Here is a 22,117-nt window from a genome sequence, read left to right on the forward strand (position 1 = left end):
TGCAGGGATTGTCAAACTGTGTGTAATTTTCCAAAATAACTTTTTTTCATTACAAACAGCAACAGAAAAAAATCAGTTTATTCTTTTCTTTAATTAATGTATTTTCTAAATTTATTTAAGCTTTAGGGTAGTAAGGCTAAAATCCTCGTAGAATTTTGTTATAGCAAGTGGATTAAAATCGTTATACAAACAATTTGGGCTCGATAAATCGTCCGAGTCAAGCGCGCGAGCCGCACTTTGCACGGGAAGTTTGTTCGGTAACAAAACACCGCTGTTACGTCACAAACGACTTCCCTTTAGCCGCGCGCTAAACTTGGACCCGAATGAATTTTGCAGGTGCCGTTTAAAAAATAGACGCGAAAAAGTTAAAAGCAAATCTGAAATTCGAATGCATTTGATTGTGACGTCATTGAGTGGAAAAGCATGACATGGTTTGTCGGAACCGATGATGCGTGACAAGGTTGAAAAGGGAGCTAGAAGAAAAACAAAAACGACGACTACGAGTTGCTCCTTGCTCCTCCTACGCGCTCTCACTCTTCTCTTTCTGCTCGATCCTACGTCATCGGCCACAGCACGTGACCTGCACAGCCACCTGTCAATCATGTCGCGCGTGGTGGTGAGGGTCAAAGGTCGTGACCCCGATCGACAGCTGACGACTTTTCGAGTGCGAGAGGACGATTCAAGTTCTCAGCTCAACTTTGGGTTTCTTCCCACAGCTCTCCGACAACACAGAACAGGTTCGTTGTAGAATGAGCAATTGTTTATAACCTGAGCTGCGGAGTCGGTTAAAATAATGGGCCAACATTTTTTTTTCTTTTTGGATGCCAACTACTATATTAATAAACAAATTTGAACAAAGCGCTTATGAACTTTTTGTTTTTTAAATAAGTTTTACTATGTAGGTAAATTCTTCACGGGGACAAAAATTGGCCAAAAAGCATGAGCCTTTAGCCGAGCAACTTAGCAGTTCAAAAACAACAAGCATTTGTGACGTAACAACCCAACTTGACTGACGTAACTGTTAATCATCTGTAACATCACAGGCCAACGTGTGTGACGTAACAAGTTAACACGTGTGACGTAACAAGCTTACATTTGTGACGTAACGCAGAACGAATGGAGCTTTTCGAGTTCTCGTCGTCATCGGAGAATATTCGCCGCGTCACCCTACGTCATCCATGGTACGGGGTCTATATGACGTCAGAATCGCTTCACGTCCGCGCGTGCCACGTCACGGCTTACGCAGAACGGGGGAGCAGCCCCCCCTGCCCCAGCACCCCCTACTTGTACCTGGAGAGGCTGGACGCGAGTAACGAGTACAGGATCCGGGTTTACTCGAAGCAGAGGGGAGGTAACTCTCGGTCTGTGGTGAATTACGCGCACGTGAGCGAGTACAGCTGGGAGGTCAGGTTCAGGTCACAACTAGGACTCATCACACAAGCGCTAGCAGTAGCTGCTAGGAGGATATGGAGGGAGAGTCTCAACGTGCTCTTCAAGAAGCACATAAAGAATCACGAGAAGAAGAGGAGGAGGAAAAAGAGTAAGAGGAGGAGGAGCTGCTCTCACCCCGCTGTGCTCAGAGACCTTCTTTACAAACTCGTAACCATCGAGGACTTTAAACTGGACATACGAGGGGACCTTAGGCACCCTGTCCCTTGCGACGACCTTTATCTGGGGGGTCCAACGACGCCAGCGGAACCGGCTGGCGCCGACAACACCCCCCTGGCCAGCAGCGTGCCCTGGAAAGAGATGACGACAGGCCAGAAGAGGTCCCTGGTGTGCAGTGTGGGTCACGTTGTGTGTAGGAGACTGCGCAAAGTGCTGCTCGAGCAAGCCAAGAAGCCGTGTTTTCGCCGCAAACCGTGGGGGATGATATCGGAGCAGCGCAGAGTCGAACTGCTGGATCGAAACCTCACAGTTGGCTGGCTGAGGCGACGCGCCGAAGCTGACAGGTGGCTGGTAGAGGTGGTCGATCAGTACTTTGACGCCAAGACCACCACCTTCGTGTTCACTTAAACTTGCAACGACCTCGCTTTTATCGCGGTGTGTTCGCTGCTAGCCTCGCGTGTGAATTTGCAGTTCCAGAGATTTCCACGCGAGCAGATAACACAGAAGGAGTCGAACATCAGCTTTTAACCAGGAACAGTCTACCCCGTGCGGAATTTGAACAAAAACAGGCGTCTGTGACGTCATTATGAATGATAACAAACGGGCGATTGTGCCGTCGAACACGGGATTGTCAGCACAGGGACTCGTGTATTAACCTTGCGGTTTGTCAAAGTAAAATCTAAATTAGGAAAAAAACAGAAGTTTTTGTCTTTACTCGCGAGCTTTATGCTTATTACATCACAATCCGCGTGTTTGTGATGTCACTATATGAATGATAACAAACGTGCTATTATGGAACAGGGTTTTATCAGCATCAAGAATTGTTTTTAATTTTTGTCAAAAGGCACAATGTCCTTCTCTATCTCGGAGTTTGAATTAAAACATGTGTTTATGACGTCAATATTCACGCTTTGTGATGTCATCATGGTTGAAAAAGGGTTTGTCAGGATTTAACTTGGGTTGGTCAAATATCAACTAAATAAGAACACTCTAAGTCGATGTAAACCTGTTGGTTTTACTTGTAGTTGTCCAAAATAGCCCAAATAAGCGCTATAAACCACTTTGTATGCTACACAATAAATGACTTTTATTTACACAACCCAACGTCATGTTGGTGTAGATTTCAGCATATCTTGGCAGTATAGAGTGTATAAACCTGTATAGCAACCGTTACCTTGCCTACAAGCAGCATATTGTTGGTCAACCGTGTGTTTATTGCGCCTTTTTTTTAGTTTTGTATTTTATTTGTGTGTCTGTTGCCAGAATACAATCAAGGTAAACCCGATGTTGCTCGTCTAGTTTTGGTTGTTACATAACGCCGGAGTTTTCAGCTTTCGGTGTTGTTCGTTAGGTGTAATGGGAAGGGTGTTTTTTTGAAGAAAAATAGGCTTATACCGCCTTTCAGACTCACAAAACGCTAATATTTATAAAATCGACCACTTAAATTAAACGCCCAAAACAATGCTTTAAATTTAAGCCCTAAAATGGTAAAAATACCTACCATAAAATATATATTTTTTTTAAATATTTTTTATTTTTTTACTATTTTTATTGATTAGAAAATGACAAAAGGTCCCCAGTAATCATAACACATCAGTTACCAGATGAAATAATACCAAGGTACATAACACACAAACAAGCCATCGACTACGTTCCAAGTATTGCGTTTAGCGTTTAATCCAGTGTTTTTTACTTTTTTTAGATGAAATTTTATTCGGTCGACACTGCAACCGAAATGAACGCAAAAATAGTTGACAAAACTTGAACAAACGCCTATTTGCTGTGCTTTGACCGCAAGCCTCTGTTTCCAAAAGGTTATACAGACCTATTTAGCAGTTTATCTTAAAACTAGGCAGGCTAATAGCTTATGTAACATTAAACGAAAAACAAACAAAAATACCCATCCCCGTCATTAATCACCCCTGGCAAACTTACAAGACACTGTGCAAAGATTTGAACAGCAACTTCACGGCTAATTTCTCGCCCAACTAATCTCAGTATCTTGGATCAATGTTCGCGCGATTTTAACAAGTTTTGAACAAAGTGCGAAGTCAGGGGAGCCTGATCGATGTCATTCCGCCTAGCCGTGCCCGTGTTAGCGGTCTTGTTGATTGTTTAGATTCCTGGTGTCAGCAAGAAATTTGTTGTGGGCGGAAAACTTAGCACGTTCGTTTTTTGCATTTTTTATGTAAGGCGTTGTTTCAGGGTTAAACTGGGTTCCATTGACCCCTCGGGGGTTCGTGGACTGCTTTTAGCGGGTTCATGAAGGCCAAATTGATATTTTATTGTATTTTTGTAAAGTGGAATTACTTTTTTTTAAATAATTTTATTTAAAATCGCTTTAATCATGAATGTATTTGTCTATTTCAGGTTCGCATATTTTTTACTTTAAACAGTTTCTCAAGTTTATTTTTTTTACTTTGTTATTTTATGACGTCAGCTCTTAAACATTCATGCCGATCATCGTACACGAGAAGCTAAAAGATTTTTTAAGGTCCGCGATACATAAAGTTACGTGATTAACTTAAAAACGTGATAATTCTATTTAATGAGAAATCAGTTAAATTGTAGCGATTTTTGCTTTGACAGAATTTATTGATGTTTTGACACTTTTTTTTGCTTTGCCAACCTGCGTTTTGCGGTTATCTTAAAAGTGTAATAAAAAGTGGCATCAGCAAAAAAATTAGCACCTTTTTGATGTTCGTTATTTTTAAAGTATGGCGTTATGTTGTTAACTTTAAGCATGATAACGGTTTATGATATGAAATCATCAAAATTTTAGACATTTTTTACTGTGTTACAGTGTTCAAATTTTGCCAGCATCTCGTTTTCATGATAACAATGTTTAATAGGGCATTAGCCAAATCTTAGCACTTTTTACCCGAATTTTTGCAAACCTTATATTTTTGCCTTTACCACTTTCTGTGTTTCATGCAGTTACTTTAAAGCCATTCAGTTAAGCATCAGCGAAATTATACACTTCACGTTTTGCTGAACACTTATTTTGGCATTTTATTAGAGTGGCAAAATCTTTCACCCAGTTTGAACTCAAACCACCGATATACGTCATTTTTGGTAAAATATGCTTCGTAGGCGCTCTACGTACTAACGAGGATTCTGGGACTTTCTCCTTAAAAATATGCTTAAAAAACAATTTCAGTTACAAAGTTTGTCTTAAATTTTTTTTTTAAATAGATTTTTACAAAATTTGTGGGAGTTTATGATAAAAGTAAAAGAGCTAATTGTGTTAGAACAAATAAAATTCCTCAAACTTTCAACGTATAAGAGATGACATCAAAACTTCTTTAAATATTTTCCTCGAGTGACACTCAGTTTGAATATACTGTTAAAATCGTTCAAAAATACATTTTTCTAAAATGTTTAGTATTTGAATGTAGTTGTTCTTTGCTTCCAAATAGACAAAAAATATTTGGAAGTTATAGCTAAAAAAAATGTCGATTCCTCAAAAATTCCTTTTCATTCAAACGGTACATAGACTTGGTTAGCAACCCTGAAAAACAGCTTTGGTGTTAGCTTTAGCGGTTTGCGGAGCTTCTAATCCCTGAACAAACCATCTCAGGGAGCCCAAGAGTGTTTGACAGCTTTAATTAACCGGAGAAAACGCATTAGCACAAAACGGAACCAAGATTGTCTGCAGAAAATCCTTTTATCGCTCAAAGCGAGTCAATGCCTGGAGAACAAAGCGTTGCAGAAAACATCGTTCAGTGAAAATTTCAAAAAGGAGCGCAACGGTTTAAAAAGATCTAAACCAACTTTATCAAAACTACAGAATACTGCCATCATTAGTTATGCTTACAACTTAAATCCAATAAAATAACTTTTTTAACAAAAGACAACAGTGGTTTTCATATCAACACGGTTCAATAGGCGCACATATTTTAATATTTTCGGGATTTTTTCCTAATTTAAATAGATTTTTTGAACAAAATACAAAAAGTTTGCTTTTTTAACGTCACCGGGTCTAAGGGGGTTTCCTATCTTATTATTTTAATTTATTTTAGGGTCGATTGCCCCCTAATTACCTAATTACCGCAACTGCAAACTCTGCGTTAAAATGACCCCGCCGAGTTCATGGATCACGTGCATAATACGTAACAAAGCCCATACAGTCTCAGGTAACAGACTGTGACGTAATAATGCATCGCGCGTGAGGTCTGGTTAATTGCATCGAAGTTGCGTAAGAGCGAGGTATGTGCAACGTAAATTCTGGGCAGCGTACAGGCGGCGGTATGGTAAGTGCAGAATGTACAATTTAAGGGGTCGTTAAACTTTTTAGTTAAGTTGCTCTAAACAACAATATACTTTATTAAGATGACTTTTTAAATTTTCAAACTATAGTCCAACAACTCTATTAAATTAAAAATACCGATACCACCCTAGTATCGGTATTAACAACAAAAATACAAATATAATTGCCAAATATGCCAAATTGTGAATGAGAGGGCGTGCCTTTTTGTGTATATATGAAGTATGGAATTGCTGTTTGAGTGCAGTAGAGTTGAGTTTGTTCGGACCTCGCGGTTTTAGAGATTAAATACGACATAATTGGTTTGTGTACGTGGTTATAATTATTTATGGTTTCATTTAATAAATTGGAGACTGTTAAGTGTTGTGATTATTAAACCATTCTTTTTAGTGTTAAACTTAAACAAGGCCCGAATTAAGAACTCACCTACGGCTTTAGTTAAGCAATTTTGGTAACAAATTAAATTAGATAAAATAAAGCGGTAAGAGTTGGGCGAGTACCGATACTGCAAGACGTCGGACACCGGCTCCGATCCTATATTATCAGACACCTCTAGTTAAACATGTAAAACATAACACGCTCAGTGCTCACATAGTTGTCCCTCAGGTCCGGGTGTAGGTAATCGATTCCATCGTCCATAATGGCCACAGTGACTCCCTTCCCCGTGTAGCCCTTTGACCAAGCTTTCTGCACGTTGAGATCCAAACCTGGCTTACCACCCGCCTGTCCTGTGTTGTTCTGTGCAAGAATATCGTACTCAGGTTTAAATTGGAATTATGGATGATAATGATCTTCCTATTGCACCTAGCTTATATTGATATTATATATAGGATCGTCGTTAAATCAATATTAATAAAATATATTGATTTAACGACGACCCTGTGCTGTTCTGTGCAAAAAGTGTGAATTTCGGCTTAAATTTGAAAATATCGATGGCTACATTTTCAATAAGTAGTAGAAAATGTTCTACTTATTGTAGAGAGGTTAAATACACAATATTTATATATGTGATATTAAAATTGGTTTAACGACAATCAGGCCTTGTTCTGTGTAGGGAGTAGAGTATTTGGTTTGTCGAACATTAAAAATAAAAAACGTCTTACAAAAACAACGGATGCTAGCAAAGAAAAAATGATAGGACATTATGAATTTGAAAACAAAGTTCAAAGACTTTTTAGGTTGTAGTTCTATTCGATCCGATTCTAAATATCCCAATTATTAAAAACTTGTCTTGTATCGACTCGTTGGTTTTTTGAAAATGTATTTTATAAACCGCATTAAATGAAAAAAACGTCACATGTGGAACTTCAATAAAATTAAATCGCATCTACTGAAATACCGAAGTTAAAGAGTCTTTCACTGTTTTAAAAACAAGTTAAAAAATACTCAATACCAATTATAATTTCACGAAAAAATTCCCAAACTGCTGAACTGTACTCACAATGTACCACTGGAAGCGGTAGAGAGGGTCCAGTCCAAGATAAGCGTGTTTCTTGTCACGTGATTTGTAGCCTCGTTTCAGCCTCCCGTAACCTTCAAGCTGGCGAACCGTTTGTACCTGAAGGTCAAGTGGAAAGAATAGTTTACTTACATGTAAAAATCCTATGCAATTTGAATTTGAGTAAAGCATACACTCGTTAAAATGCGATCTGGCTTTTGTAACTGTGAAAAAAAGTGACCTTTTCACAGGGGTGCCTAAAACACACAGGGGTGCCTGTTGAAATAGTAAGTTCATACGCGGAACGCTTGACTTCTCTGTTGGCACCTAACAATTAGTTACACTTGGCAATTACATCTGTTTACCCTTGTTGTTTTGGTTCGAGGAACTGAAAGCAAAATAAGCTTGGATAACTTTATGAGACTTTTGTATTTTACGCTCCTGTTCCTTTTTTAGACGTTGGCCGTTGTATTTTAAATTATAAAAAATAATTGACTAACTGTCGAACATGTTGTGGAAAAAGTGGCTTTCGACTAGGGATGCTCAAAGTAGAATATCGAATCCTTGGATTCGAATCCAGATGGGATTCGAATCCAATTCTGCCGTTTATTTCGGGTAATTGGAACCGATATAATTTAATGTTTTACCGCCGATTGTTGCGCCTAATTGCACAAACGCGTGTGGTAAGTTGGCCTGTCGCTGCGGCGACCAATTTACAGTGCTTGCTTTAATGTAACCTGGTAGTGCAGTGTCAGCGTTTTTTCGGGCGACCAATTACTTCGCGTCTGGCGATAACGTTCGTCTAATAATTAAGTGTCAATCAAGCGTTATTGGGCAAGCGACTAACGTGTAATGCCAGATGCGTAGTTGGCAATTTTCCTAAATGCGTTAAGTTGCAAAAGTAATATTACGTTGTAACACGTGCTGGCCATCGAGAAAATGCGCTATAGGGTTACTTAAGGTCAACTTTAGGCCAATATTCAGCGAGGTTATGCAGTTATGTCCAGCGTAAATTGTCAAGTATTTGTTATGTCAATAGTAACTTTGTATTCTTTGCAGTACCTTTTTTGACTACATAACAGATCAATTAGTCAAAAAAGAAGCACTAAGACCCAACAATGCTTTTAAAAACTGTACCGAATTGCTAAAGAGTTCTGTGTCAGTGTTGCATTGTACTCACTATTGGCAAAAATATAAGTTTTGGCAACAACCTGTACAGTGGACATGTATTACAGTTTACACAACTGCTTTAAATGACAGTTGTTAAGAATTTAAAACATTTTTTATTATAATGTACACATGTTAGCAAATTGTTTGGGCGATTTATTGCTGTGATTGTGGGCCCTGTTGGGTAGAAAAAGATTAATCCATTCTCCAAACAAATAATTTTAATAAAAATATAATAGGATTCGCTATTCTGGATTCGTTATTCTAGATTCGAAACCTATTATTCTAGAATACCTTGGTATTCTACTTTGAACATCCCTACAGTTTCGACAATGCTGTTCTCCAATTCAGTTTACATTAGCGAAACTGTTGCGAGCTGTTTGTACTTGGAGGTTACGGAGAATTGATAACCTACTTGGTTACATGTAAAAACCCTATGCATTTGGATTAGGCGTGCAGTACACTTTATGTATCTGTGGTCTTGCATTTGTATCTGTGAAAAGAAGTCGTACCGGTCCAACATTAGGCCACTGAGTGAAAAACACAACCTGCACAGTTCGGTACGTTTTTCAATAATCTCTCAGAATAAGCGGTCATAACGCAAAAAATTAAAAAATCTGGGTTTATTAGGCCTAAATATCAGTTAAAAAGTGACCGAAAAACAGTATTTTTCAGGCCTAAGTGAACATTTAGAAAGTCCCCTGCACAAAATTGCACAGGCCGTGCGTTTTAAAGTGCATGTAGACTATAATTTCAGTCCTAAGTAGATGTTTACAAAATCCCCGCGGAAAAAACCTCGCACAGGTGTTTTAGCAAAGGTTGCTTGCGTTCAGCACTTAAAAGCACTTGTCGCGCACGAATTAACCAGGAGTTGCAGGGTTTTGAGTGCATTACTGCACGACTTTGACATTTTGCATCTTTAGCGGATAAAATGCAAGTAGCAGTGGATTTTGTGTCGCAACAGAATCCAATTAAGGGGTCATACAATGGGTTTTTTAAATGGGGTAAAGGTAACTAGACCTTAATATGGGAACAAGAAGGCTTTTAAATCAGGGCCTTTAAATTTAAAAATGGAAGGTTTCGACTTTTAACTAAGTTGAGCTTATAGGCCGTTGGAGAGGCCAAAATACCTTTAAATCAAGGCATTTAAATTTAGACATGGCATGAGGCTTGGATTTGAATTAAGGTTTTTCTATTAAATCAAGTTAAGCTTTAAAACCTAATATAAAGTTTCGAAAATCGGTAATATAAGATGCTACACATCACCTTTAACATGTAACTCTACTCAACAGCTCTACAAAAGACTAAAACAATTGAACCTTGAACAACTTTATCCTTTATCCAGGAAATGATTTTTTAAAAGTTGGCAAACATTTAATAAAACTGGGCAAACAATTTTTCAAAAATAGAAGGATGGCCTTGTAAAATAAACTTCAAAGTTTTATTGAGCGCCGTAAAAGTTTAGCGACGAAGCCGAACTATTGAAGTCAGTTTATGGCGCTTATAAGTCCTAATTTAGGCAACTTATAGCCTTACGTAAAAGGACGAAGTTCGTTTTAGGGAAAAATACATCGAATCACTAAGTAGCGCTGGTACCGAAATTAGTTTGGCAACAAGGATTTATAAAGCCTTAATAAGACGTTTCGATGCTCACTTGTATCATCATTTGCTTACGTGCAGATGTGATACAAGTGCTTTCCAAAACGTCTTTATTTGGCTTTAAAATCCATTAAGTTTTGAGTTGACATTCATTTTCAACCTATACATTTCAAATCCCTGCATAGTATACCTAAGGAGTTGGTAATTACACTGGTCAAGATTTTTTTATTGCACAGGAGAGAGTCATTTTAGAATTCAGAGCACCTGCTTTCGAAAAAGTAAGGTTTCAAAATGGCGTCCTTTAAAACTTAAGCTTTCAAAGACAACATCAAAAATATTTTTATTGTCATAAATCCTAAAAGCTAAATATAATTCGAAAATATTTACTACATTTTTTGGCTTTGTAACCCCGAAATTTCCTAAAATGACTCTAACACTTTGTGCAAAAAAAATTGTGTTGACTTATATTGTTGGCAAATCTAAGGATTTGGAAATTATTGTTTCCTGAATTATTGGGCAAAGTTGTTCGTTGATGCAGAGTATGTTGTCTTTGGTAAATGCGACTTCCGAAATGGCTAACTCTTGCTAAGATGCACTTGTTTATTTTAATCTTTGTATATGGCCGTATTTGTTTATTTTAGTGGTCGTGAAATATGGGTTCTTATGACGGCGACTGAATCATTCAGATGTTGATGCATAATTCAAATCCTTCAGTCGCTGATGAATCGAGGACATTTAAAGAGAGGACGTGATATTTTAAATCGATAGGCATGGAGCAAGGATAGCTACTGAGGAAAATTATAATTAGTATATAGCCATATAAATAAAGGTAGATCTTCTGATCAATCTACGCCTATTTCTGAAAAATTAAAAAAAAACTTATTTTTAAGCCATAGTTTTTGGTTTAAATAAAACGTTTGGAGAAGAACTTTAGCCAATCTCTGCAAGGTCATTTTTTAAGCAAGGTTTGATTCTTTTTAAATATTTGGGAAATATTCCATGGTTGTTTAAAAAAAAACAGGTTCCTTATTTAAAGTGACTGGCAATACGTCTTTTAAAAACTTTTGGCATAAAAATATTTGCAGAATACATAAAGCTTCGATAAAAAATATTGGACGGCTTATAAAAGCGGCCAAGTAATAATAAGTGTAAAGGGAACAATTCATTTTATCACATTTGACACGGAAACCGTTTAATCATTGGCCCCATCAGCGAAAATTGGTCAATGTTCTGCTTTAAATGGGAAACATGTGCTGTCGAAATACCCAGGGGTGGAAACACGAAAGGCTGGCAGGACTATGTTTAGGGATAATGTACCGCGGAAAGACTAATGACATTGACCCGGAGGATGATTTATGTGTTTGTCCTATTCCCGGTAGTGGCTCTGCTGTGTGATTTCGGGCTAATAATAATGTCGTAATCATATTTGATTAATTAGAACTTTTTGTTCTCTTTAATTTGATGAATCAGGGTTAATTAAAGCGAACAGGGTTAATTAAATTATGATGTAGCCATAGATTAAAATATGAACAAAATAGGATTAGACAACCTAACATGATAATATTAGAAAGCTTGTCGATAATAAAAATATAAATTGCCTGTCAACTTTTCGCCCGAATTGCACATTTAGTTATAGATGAAAATAAAGTTTAACGAAAACATATTTGCGAGAAACGTGATCAAAACAAAAAAACGTGAAATAATTCGCATTGTATCATATAAAAAAAATGAAATAAATTGTAGTGTATCAATATTAGAAAAATTGAGCTAATTTGTATTGAAAATATAAAATCAAAATCAACTAAATTAACAATTTTTATAAAACAATATCAAACGAATGAATGTATTTGTGTAGAATGTAAAAGAACCAAAATAATGTGCACTATATTCTCTAAAAGTTTATTTCTGGCACTTTTATCCATTTTGTTGAGGTTAAAAGGTTTGTCCTTGAAATTGGTTTTGTCAAACGTTAGTACAGCTATTCACCTTTTGTTAAAAACCTTGTTAACATTTACAGCTTGTCAAACGATTGCCGTTGATGACTATTGCTGTTAATAAACCTTCCATATACACTCTTTTTCTATTGTTGAAACTTTATTAACTTTGAACTTGGATGTCTGACAAAGCAATCATAGTTTTCACACCACATTCTTTTTTTATTTTTATATGGGCCCAAAGCTATTTTTCGGGGCATATCTAAATATATTTTGACGTTGCTCTTTAACGTAGACAATGAATTAAATGTTGGCATTTTGCAGAATCTTAACATTTTTACGAATTAAAACAAGCGTAAAAATAAGGATTTTTATTTTGTTTTCTACGCTGGCACGCAGCTCCACATATAAGCTTTCTGCTGTATGATTTGGGTCTGTTTTTTCGCGAATTTGGTACTTTTATATATATAGATATATGTATATACGTAAAATAAACTACATACTAAAATCAAGATAATATAAAATATATAATCAGAAATTTATCAATTTTAAATGTTTAATACTTGAATGAAATACAACCTTATAGTTCAATTAATAAAAACATGAAAATTTGTTACCTAAAACGTGTAAAAATTTGTCAATTATCATTGCACCCATGGACCCCTGAAAGCCTTTAACAGGTATTTGGGTCGGTGGACACATGGTTGGTAACCCCTCGGTGGATACATGGTTGGTAACCCCTGCTTTAAGGGTTAGGAAGCACTTATTTAACCCACCTTGGGAGATAGGCGCAGCTTGAGGATGTGTTCCATGCTCGGTGTTTCAGATGCTGAGCCAAGCTTGTGATGCCGGAAGTGATATAATCCATCGTTGTCCTCGCTAACCTGCAAATGTTGGAATGGAAAATATTTAGCTTTGTTGTTTCCCAATCAAGTAGTCGCAACCCAAAAGTGATTTTAAAATTTTTGTTGAGTAAATCACACAAGGCATTCTCACTTTTTCCTAATCTTATCAGCTTGTCAAAAATTATGATATTTAACTTGAAAATTGATATCAAAGTAAATAGATCCAATCTCGTTTGAAGCAGTCAATTAGTGCAGTTAGCGAGCAACCAAATTAAATTGCGACTTACATTTTGGTGGCGACCCATTGGCTTGGAGAGAATATAACATATGTACAAACGGATAAAGAAAAATGCAGTGCTTTAAATTCTTAACTTTAAAGTGAATTGGAATTTGTTGTTAAAAAGTTGACATTTGGCATTTGGTGGCTACGTTTGGTTGTTGGCAATAAGGCCGCATTGTCGTTAAGTTGGGTCATATTGGGTAACACTAGTTTACGGAAAGATGAATGGTCGGAACGCTCACAGACTTATTATTATTAAATATAATAACACTTGACCCACCTTCACCCAAACGCTAACCCCCACCCCAACCCAAATATTGTGCGTTGGTTTAATAATTGTTTTAACGGGTAACACTTAAATTAGTGAGCGTTCCGACCATTCATCATTCCGTAAATTAGTATTACCCGTCATATTTGCTTTTATATCAACTTTGAATTAAAACGTTGTTTTAATTGCTTACTAGCGCCATCACGTGGATTTATTTTGCGGCGAAAAGTTTGACGTCTTGGTTTCGCGAGAGTTATTGAATAAAGTTCTACCAATCTACAGGTTTTAGTTACTCTGCTTGGTAAATTTTATTAAAACTGAAAAAAAGTAACAGTTTGTGCCCTTCTATAAATAAGATCGCTATATATTTTGGTGTAGTTCGACGACTTCAAACCGCTAATATAGCCGGGCGTCCAACGCCTGCATATACATGAAGATTGAATGCAAGACACCGATTTGGAAATTTCCGCCAAAAACCTTCACTTAAGTGGTTTGACGTCACTGCATTAACGTTGTTAAAGTTATTTTGACTCAAGCTCTATTTTGGTTTGTTTATGACGTCACTGAGCGTCACTCGGCAGCAACGCTAGAAGGGAACACGCGAACAACAAAAATGTGACCTGGATAATTACGCATCTACGTGCTGAGTGCTGACGTGGCCCTTTCTGGTCTCTCAAAAATGCTTTTTTAATTATCTCGCTGAATATTTGAAGTTTTTTTTTAGCTGGCAAAAAAATGTACGATGCTCGAAATGTTAAGTGAGGGACTGAAAATAATCAACTTGAGGGGTACTCTAAAGTAAATGAAAAATACAGTAAAAAATCAGAACAAACCACTTTAAATTTTGGAGCCTAATGGCTGGAGGTTGTATTAAAACGTAGAATGAATATCAAAGCCCATACACATGTAAGCAGCATTTTGTGGACGTTTCGAATAAATCCTAAGATAATGGCTGAAGGTTGTAGTTGAACGGAGTAAGAATATCAAAGCCCATACAGAAGTAGTTAGCATTTCGAACATTTCGAATATCTTTTTATTCATTTTCAACATCAAAATATTATTCGAAACGTTCAAAATGCTACTTACTTCTGTATGGACTATAATATTTTTTAAAAAGACTTAAAAAATTGAAAAAATGGTATTGAGATGACGGGGATTCCCCATATTAGCTATCCCTGTTTGTGATAATGAAGAGCGAAAATTAAAACAAGAAAAAAAATCGACCGACGACAAAATCCGATCGCGATTAAAAAACGCCGGTCGATTTTCATCACGTGACTGGAATCGATTGTCACGCCTTTTGTGACGTACAATCACCCGGGAGAAATCGCGCTACCGGTTCAGTGTGACGTCATATAGGGGATTATAAATAGCGGCGATAAACAGTGCAAGACGCGAAACGACGCGACGTTCGCAAAACACGAATCGCGCGATCTGATTCACGCTTATTGTGACGTCATAAAAATGCGGTTGTTAGAAACGCGATAATATTTGGAGAGCTGGAAGGGAAACGAAGCGACCGCGTTTGTGGTTTGAATCGAGCAGAACGCGTTCTCATTAATCGATGTTCTGGCGACGAGGATCAATTTATGCGCATGTGTGTAAATGTGACCTGAACAGTTGAATCCTACAGAACCACGGTTACCACATTCTACATATTATAGAGATATATAAAGGGTGCATTGAACACCTCTATGGCCTGAGCATTTGAATCGTACAAACCACTATAGACCAGAGATAATAGGTTTGACCAACTGTGACCGCATTCTATATAATATAGAGTCATGATATGTTGTCTTAAATACAGCTGGGATTTAAGCCTTCAAAATCTACCGAGCAACCATATCATGACACTTAATAATATAATCAAAAAGGCTCACAATTGACCAAGCGTAAACCTATTCTAAATAATATATGAAAGTGTGCCCTTGAAAACTTCTGTAATTTGACCAAAATCCTACGGGCCACTTGTATCATGTCACTTATCAATGAGGTCTTCAATTATCATCTGTGAATGTATTAACATATGTTTCAGCTGACACATTGTATTTATAGGCTGCAATAAAAATAGACAATTTCTTGGCTATTTGCCCGTAGTTTGACCAGGTCTGTCGTAAGCCTTCAGAACGAAGGTTGTTAATCACCTTGTCTAGCTTAGAATGTGGATCGATTTGAAGCTCAAGGTTGTCTCATCAATCTGCATCAGCTACCTTCAATCAGGTTTAGGCGGGAACAAGGTTTGCGCAGTGATTCAAAATCATTTTGTGATCGGTAAGGGTTCAATCAATGAAAGAAAATTCATTTGCTTGCAAACTATATTATACCTTTGCTCATTTTTTGTTACATTATAGAATAACGACAAAATCTGTCTTATATCCAGCAGCGCCACTTTTTTTGTAAAGCCTTTCCACTTGATTCATTTCGCAAAAATGCTATTGTTTTATTTAAGAACCCCCTAACCATATTACGTATTTAACTATTGCTTGGCCAGCTTATGGAATATTTAGCATAAAAAACGAGTCCATTGAGTCTCTTTTCCATCTTTGAAATTCGTTTTTACAAATTATTGTTTTCATTGGAGCATAATGGTTGGAGGTTGTAGTAAGACGTAATAAGAATATCAAAGCCCATACAGAAGTAGGTGTGGCGTTTTGAACGTTTCGGACAACTCTTTAACTCTTTATGTTGAAAATAAAAAATGAGCTATTCGAAACGTTCAAAATGACACCTACTTCTGTATGGGCTTTGATATTGTTTTCATAATATTGAAGTTTTTGATATTCACATTGAATGCGTTACAAGATGATCAGTTTAAATGCATTTTGTTGCTATTTTTACACAATTTGTTTTAAATATATAAGGAACAGTTCTCTATAATAAATTCACCAAACATGGCAAACGTTTAGTACAAATAAAAAAACAAACAGCAACAGCACTTGTTTATATTACACCCACCACGCTTAAGTGTGTTTAATGCACGCTCTCAGAACATTTCCGTCCATATACATAATGCATATAGGGTACAACACATAATGTTACCGAGGCCATTCCCCGGGCAAGCCATCTTATTTGTGGCAAAGCTTCACCAACCTTAAGCAGCCCTGGTATTTGGGAAGCCACATTGTTAATGTTCTGACGTCAGTTCACAACACTTGCTCTATGGCATGTGCTGGGCTGAAGGTTGCTGCTGAATAATTCAGCACCATCCATAAGAGTAGAACGCCCACAACCTGTAGTTATTGTCGCCCTAGCGCAATTATAAACTATGGGGCTACGTTCGATTCATAGGCCCATTTCTGTTATAGCCCTCAAGAATATTTTGGCGTTGTTTAGAATCGCTACTCTGAAAATAAGTTCTTCTGGCAACTCATTTTCAGTAAATATTCTTACTGGTAGCAACAGCATATTTTTTAGAATCGCTGTTGACTTTAAAGGGACACCCTTTCGCTTTGCGAGAATATAAATTTTAAACAACAATAAAAGATGTACTAAATTATAATAGGAATTGAATCCATGATTAGAGATCCAATGCAGCTATTTATACTATAGAAGTTTATTAAAACCAGTAGATGCCATTTCAACCAGCTTGAGGTAACGGTTATCGCTAAAGAGAATTTGGCCTAACAATCTTTAAAAAATATCTTTAAACCAGTCTTTCTTAACCTGGGGTAAATTTACCCCAGGGGGTAAATGGGCTATTAATCAAAATATCCACATCAGCTGATAGGACAGAAAAAGTGTGCAAGCCGTAGGTATTGGTGGCCTACTTTCCTAGTTCAGATTAACTGCTAATTCGAAGTATATAGTAGCCTATTAATTATTTATCATCTAGTGCCGGTAACATTATTTTTCGCGATGATAGCTATTTTAGTTGATTGGCAATATCCTTATATCTTAGTAACTTCATTGTTACATCATAACTGATATAATTTGCTACTCGTTTTTTAAAAAATAGAACCATTTTATATATTGGGGGGTAAATCTGATATTCATCTTTGTTAAAAGGGTAAAACATACAAAAAAGGTTAAGAACCCCTGCTTTAAACGGTTCTTGCTTGTTTAAGCATAGTAATGACGTCATTGGTACCGGATCGGATCGCGATAGTTCTGTCCAAAATATCGGGATCGTAATAAAATGTTGCGTATTTGACAGCCTCAATATTTAGTGTAAATATAAAAAAAAACTTTTAATTTCCGTGGATAGGTCTCGCATAACCAGGTACTTTCCGTATCGATTTGAACTTATTTCACCCAAGAGCAGCAGGGGCGGCCAAGGGCGACTAAATTCCCAAGGGCAACAAACTTGATCATAACCTTGAAGTTTGAGCGAGTAATGAAGTAAAATAAAGTTACCTCGCAACGGAAGATTTGGGGTAAAATGGCCCCCGTCTTTGTAAAATATTTTTTAACAAGACCCCCATTTAAATTTATTGAAACTAAGTATTTCGTCGAACAAATAATTGCATTTGTAGTCGGGAATTAATCTAACAAACTTCCCAACCGAAATCTTTGCAAAATATCAACAACAAAAAGTTCTCAGCATATGTAATGGCTTTGGTCTACTGACAGTCTGTTTAACTTTAAGGAAACATTTGAAGACACAATACAGGCTGTGCGACTAAGTGTGTTCTATATTTTGCTGGAAATTTGATTGCATTTGCAGTTAGATTTCAACCTCAAGTGCCCTAACCAAAACCGTTTGTAGAATTTTGCAGACAAGACAAGTTCCTTGTAAATATGTTGACTTAAATAGCGCCAACATAATGTAGCTATGGTGTTAGTTATTTGTGTTGGAACTATGTAGTTTGGAGGTTAGCACAACATTAAAAGACATGGTGCTGTTCTACAGCAAGCTGGAGCCCAGTAATGTTTACACTTGGCGTACGCTCGATAACGCCCACAACGCAAACATCTCACATTCAGCCTTTTCAGCGAATCTGCTGACTTTATTCGGCAAGCTAATACTAAAAAGTTAAGCTATACATTGGCAAACCCTATTTTTGTGAAAAAAATCACGTTTTAGCGAATGTTAATGTTTAAATAAAGTGATCACTGTTGCTCACTTTCCACGCTATTTGTTTTAATCTAGTTTTAAAGACTTCTATAAAAGTCAATATTTGTTTTGCAAGTCTTATGTTCCTACCCTTGAGTAGGGATTGTAGTGGTGCTACTTTTTTTTGGCCAATAATAAATTTGTTTTACTGGAAATACAGTTAGTAACTTGAAACAATCACGAATATTTTACAGATCATCCCTTTTAGTTTGTACTTCTGGTTGTTTATTTTAAAAAAAAACATGCTAAAGTTTATCACAAATCCACACATAACTTTTCTAAATTTGGATCTATATACGTCTAGTTTTACCAGTATGTGGTAGGAACAGTATTTAGGTTCACACCTGCATTTAATAGGTGGATAACGCTACTCAGGGTTTCTGACAATTTAATAGGGTTGTCTGATAATATGGGGTCATAGCTAATGGCCAATGCCAAGAGGTGGTGTATCGATACTTGTCCGATACTTAAGTAGTATCGGTGCCGATACTAAATTAATATTTGCATTTTAGCCACAATTTGCGAACTAATTGAGCATTTTAAATTGAAAGGGTATTTTTGAAAAAATAGCATAATCACAACAAACTGTAAGATTTCCTAAGCAGTATTTGCATAAGCAATGCTGATCTACTAAGTGTGTAAGTTTCAATTCAATATTTTTCTTATGTCACTGTGGCAATTGACATCATTTATAGGCAGATCGGTCGACGATATTTTATGTGTAAAACCACTCGTATCGATATCGGACTTACAAACCAAGTATCGCACATCTTTACAACTTACCGTTCCACGATTCTCAAAACCATGTCTCGAAGCCAGCCAATCAGCGTGGGCCCTTTTGGCGGTTGTTTGTCCACCAGGGATCATTTGAACAATGAAGTCGTTCGTGAATACATGTTTGGGCCTTTCATGGTTGTTTGTTGCGTCACAAAGAACAATCGAAGCAATTGCGATTTCTACCAGCAGCAGTTTAAAAACGTTTTTGAATGGCGAGTGGCCATTTTGCATTCGTGCCATTCAAATTAAGGGCTGGGAGTTTCAGGCGAATGAACCTTGTCTAGCGTTGCTTTGTACTTCTTTATCTTCTGTTTCTTTATACTTAGTATTGGTAACAAATATTATTTAGGGAAAAACTTCGTTGGTTAAATCTAAACATAAAACATTAAAAACACAAACCTTATAAACAAAACACAATTTGTCGAAATCTCTAAGGTTTACTGTGATTAAACCAGATGCTGTAGTCTAACTTTTAACGATTTGTTGTAAATGTATAAGCCAGTGGTTCCAGCATTTTATGGCTTCCGGCACCCCAGAAAGAATAAATAGATTGCGGCACCCCTACTAGAATTTTCCGTAAGTGGTTTAATGCAAAGTGACCTTAAACGTAACTCAGTCAGCACAGTAACTCCACACATGTCGCAAAATATAATTTGACGTTTTGTACTGTAATCGTAGACAAATAGTTGTACTAAGAAGCTTATCAATAAAGCAAATTAGATATTTAAAGATTTTAAAAACCTTTCGGCATCCTCCAGTATAGGAAATGGCACCCGGGTTGAGAACCACTGGCTTGGTCCTAAGTAAGAGTTTAGTGATTTGTGAAAAGCTGTAGTTTTATCGGTTTAAACAAAGCACAGCGCTGGCCTAGGATCTTACCACTTTTAATTTAATACTAACGAAACGAGCTGTCAAAGTTGAAATTACAAGGAAGGCATAAATATGTAAGGATAAATATAATAGTAATTACTTGTCCCAAACACTTACTCTTACCTAACCCAGCTTAGCAATATAAGCCGCGGACAAAAATGTGGTAGGATTCTAGACAAGCGCCTAAATCACTTCCAAGGTATTTGCTTTGGTCAGTCTACTGGTTTAAGCACAAACAAGTACTTAATATCTGCTGTATTTCAAGACAGGTTGTCCCTAAAGATCTAACTGAATTAGGAGCTACAAAGTTTGAATAAAGACTAAACAAACACACATCCACTATAGCTTTCATATTTGTCTTTGTAGCTGGTTTGTAAGGTTGCTTGAACCTAGTACTACTGTGAAAACCTGGCAATCCGTTATTTTACAGCAACAAGCTATAACTGATGTGTTAGACCTTTACCTTCCAACCTTCTACATCTTTTTGCGCAAATCGATTGAAAATCGAAATGAGAATATAGCGAATATCAATCGATACTTGCTTTTTTCTGCGCGTGGAGCAAGAAATTATGCGCCCTCGCAATAGTTCCGCCTGTCAATGAATAATGTATTAGCAGAACAGGGGAATGTAATTATACAGCAATGTCAGGCGCCATTGTAATTTTTTTGCTTTTTACTGGCGCCGACAAATCTTGCATGGAAAATTTAATTTGTTCAGGTCTCCACTTTTGGTTATAATTGTTCACCCCTTAATTTGTTTGCATGCTAAGGTCTAAGTTGGTATTTTTACTTTTAAGTATGCTGTAAAACAGTGTTATGGGTCGTGACTGAAAATTTGACTCCAGTAGTTTTAATATGTTTAAACTTTGGTATTGGTTCTGTGCAATGTTTCTCCACAATTTGAGAAAAATTGAGGATGCATTACTAAGACATGGACCATTTTAATTAAATTCGAACAGAATACAGAAATATTGATATTATCTAAGGTAGGGGTGTCCAACAAGCGGCACGCGTGCCAAATGTGGCACGCGACCTAATAAAAAATGGCACGCAAGCCCCCCCTAAATTACTGAATTTGCTATTCAGCCAATTGTAAAAAAATACTTCATTTTAGATGCAGTAAATTCTCATTGTTTATTCACAATATAAAACTATCGTCATGACAACTAACAATTACTTATATTACTACAACATTATATTGCAGTGGAGGCTAGCATTCAAGAAACAAAGAAGCAAAATTCAGCTCACCGACGGCACTTAGATGCAGTAATGCGCACTGCTAACTACTCGTTTTTATTATTTGTAAAAAAAAACGCTTTTATTATTAGAAAGAATTAGTTACCAAACTTTGGCACGGGAAGAAGTTATAGGATAAAAATTCGCACGTTGGCATGCTGGAGTTGGACACCCCTGCTCTAAGGTTTTCTTCGCTCACATAAAGTTAAGTAAAAATAATTTGGCCGCTATTGCTTTTCTGTTATACTTATAGGCTTTAAATTTGGGTCGTCGCGAAAAAAGTGTGAGAAACCTTTTTTATGTAAAAAGTTATTTTTTCTGGTTTGTGAAACCACATTTAGAACTGGCAAATCGTATTATGGCTGCAAGATTATTTGTATTAAGAGTAATTTAAGGTATTAGGATTTCTCAAATGAAACGTTTTTATTTTTGCATTGTGATAAAGAGTAGAATCCTGCGGCAATTGCAAAGGATTTTTTTATGATTCTCAGTCTATTTATTTCAAAATTTTCAGTGAAAAAAATGCGGGCTAAATTAGGTTTCTTACGATTTGTTTTGAACAATTGCAGTTTTTACGTTAATCCAGAAACTGTTGTAAAACGACACGATATCCACTATCTCAACGTTGTTTTAGTCCTTATTAGCGGCGTTCTCCGCACATAAACTTTATTATATGTAATAAATTTACGTTGCGCAACGTTAACTGTACATTAGCGGATTTCCCGCATTACAAACAACGACCCATACTATTTAAGTCAGTGGTTGCCAAACTTAT

The 22,117-nt window shown here is 36.7% G+C and overlaps 2 protein-coding genes across 2 annotated transcripts in view; one reads left to right on the forward strand and one right to left on the reverse strand.

Annotated features, from left to right (window-relative positions):
- The window catches only part of LOC146170449 (neuroendocrine convertase 2-like), a 41,766-nt gene extending 22,290 nt beyond the window's left edge, over window positions 1-19,476 (reverse strand). The window contains exons 1-4 of the mRNA XM_083388706.1: window positions 19,243-19,476; window positions 12,790-12,897; window positions 7,317-7,433; window positions 6,467-6,613 (exon numbers count right to left, since the gene is read on the reverse strand). Coding sequence (XP_083244832.1) covers window positions 6,467-6,613; window positions 7,317-7,433; window positions 12,790-12,897; window positions 19,243-19,476 — 606 coding nt within the window. The remainder of the gene's footprint in view (window positions 1-6,466; window positions 6,614-7,316; window positions 7,434-12,789; window positions 12,898-19,242) is intronic.
- LOC146170452 (uncharacterized) lies at window positions 209-2,886 on the forward strand. The gene is made up of 2 exons (XM_083380373.1): window positions 209-737; window positions 1,112-2,886. Exons 1-2 carry the CDS (start codon window positions 446-448, stop codon window positions 2,014-2,016), a joined length of 1,197 nt encoding a protein of 398 aa, XP_083236499.1. The 5' UTR covers window positions 209-445; the 3' UTR covers window positions 2,017-2,886.
- Window positions 19,477-22,117: the final 2,641 nt, after the last annotated feature.

This window comes from Ascidiella aspersa, chromosome 1 (genome assembly GCF_963924565.1).
Source record: "Ascidiella aspersa chromosome 1, kaAscAspe10.2, whole genome shotgun sequence".
Taxonomy (NCBI): Eukaryota; Metazoa; Chordata; class Ascidiacea; order Phlebobranchia; family Ascidiidae; genus Ascidiella; species Ascidiella aspersa.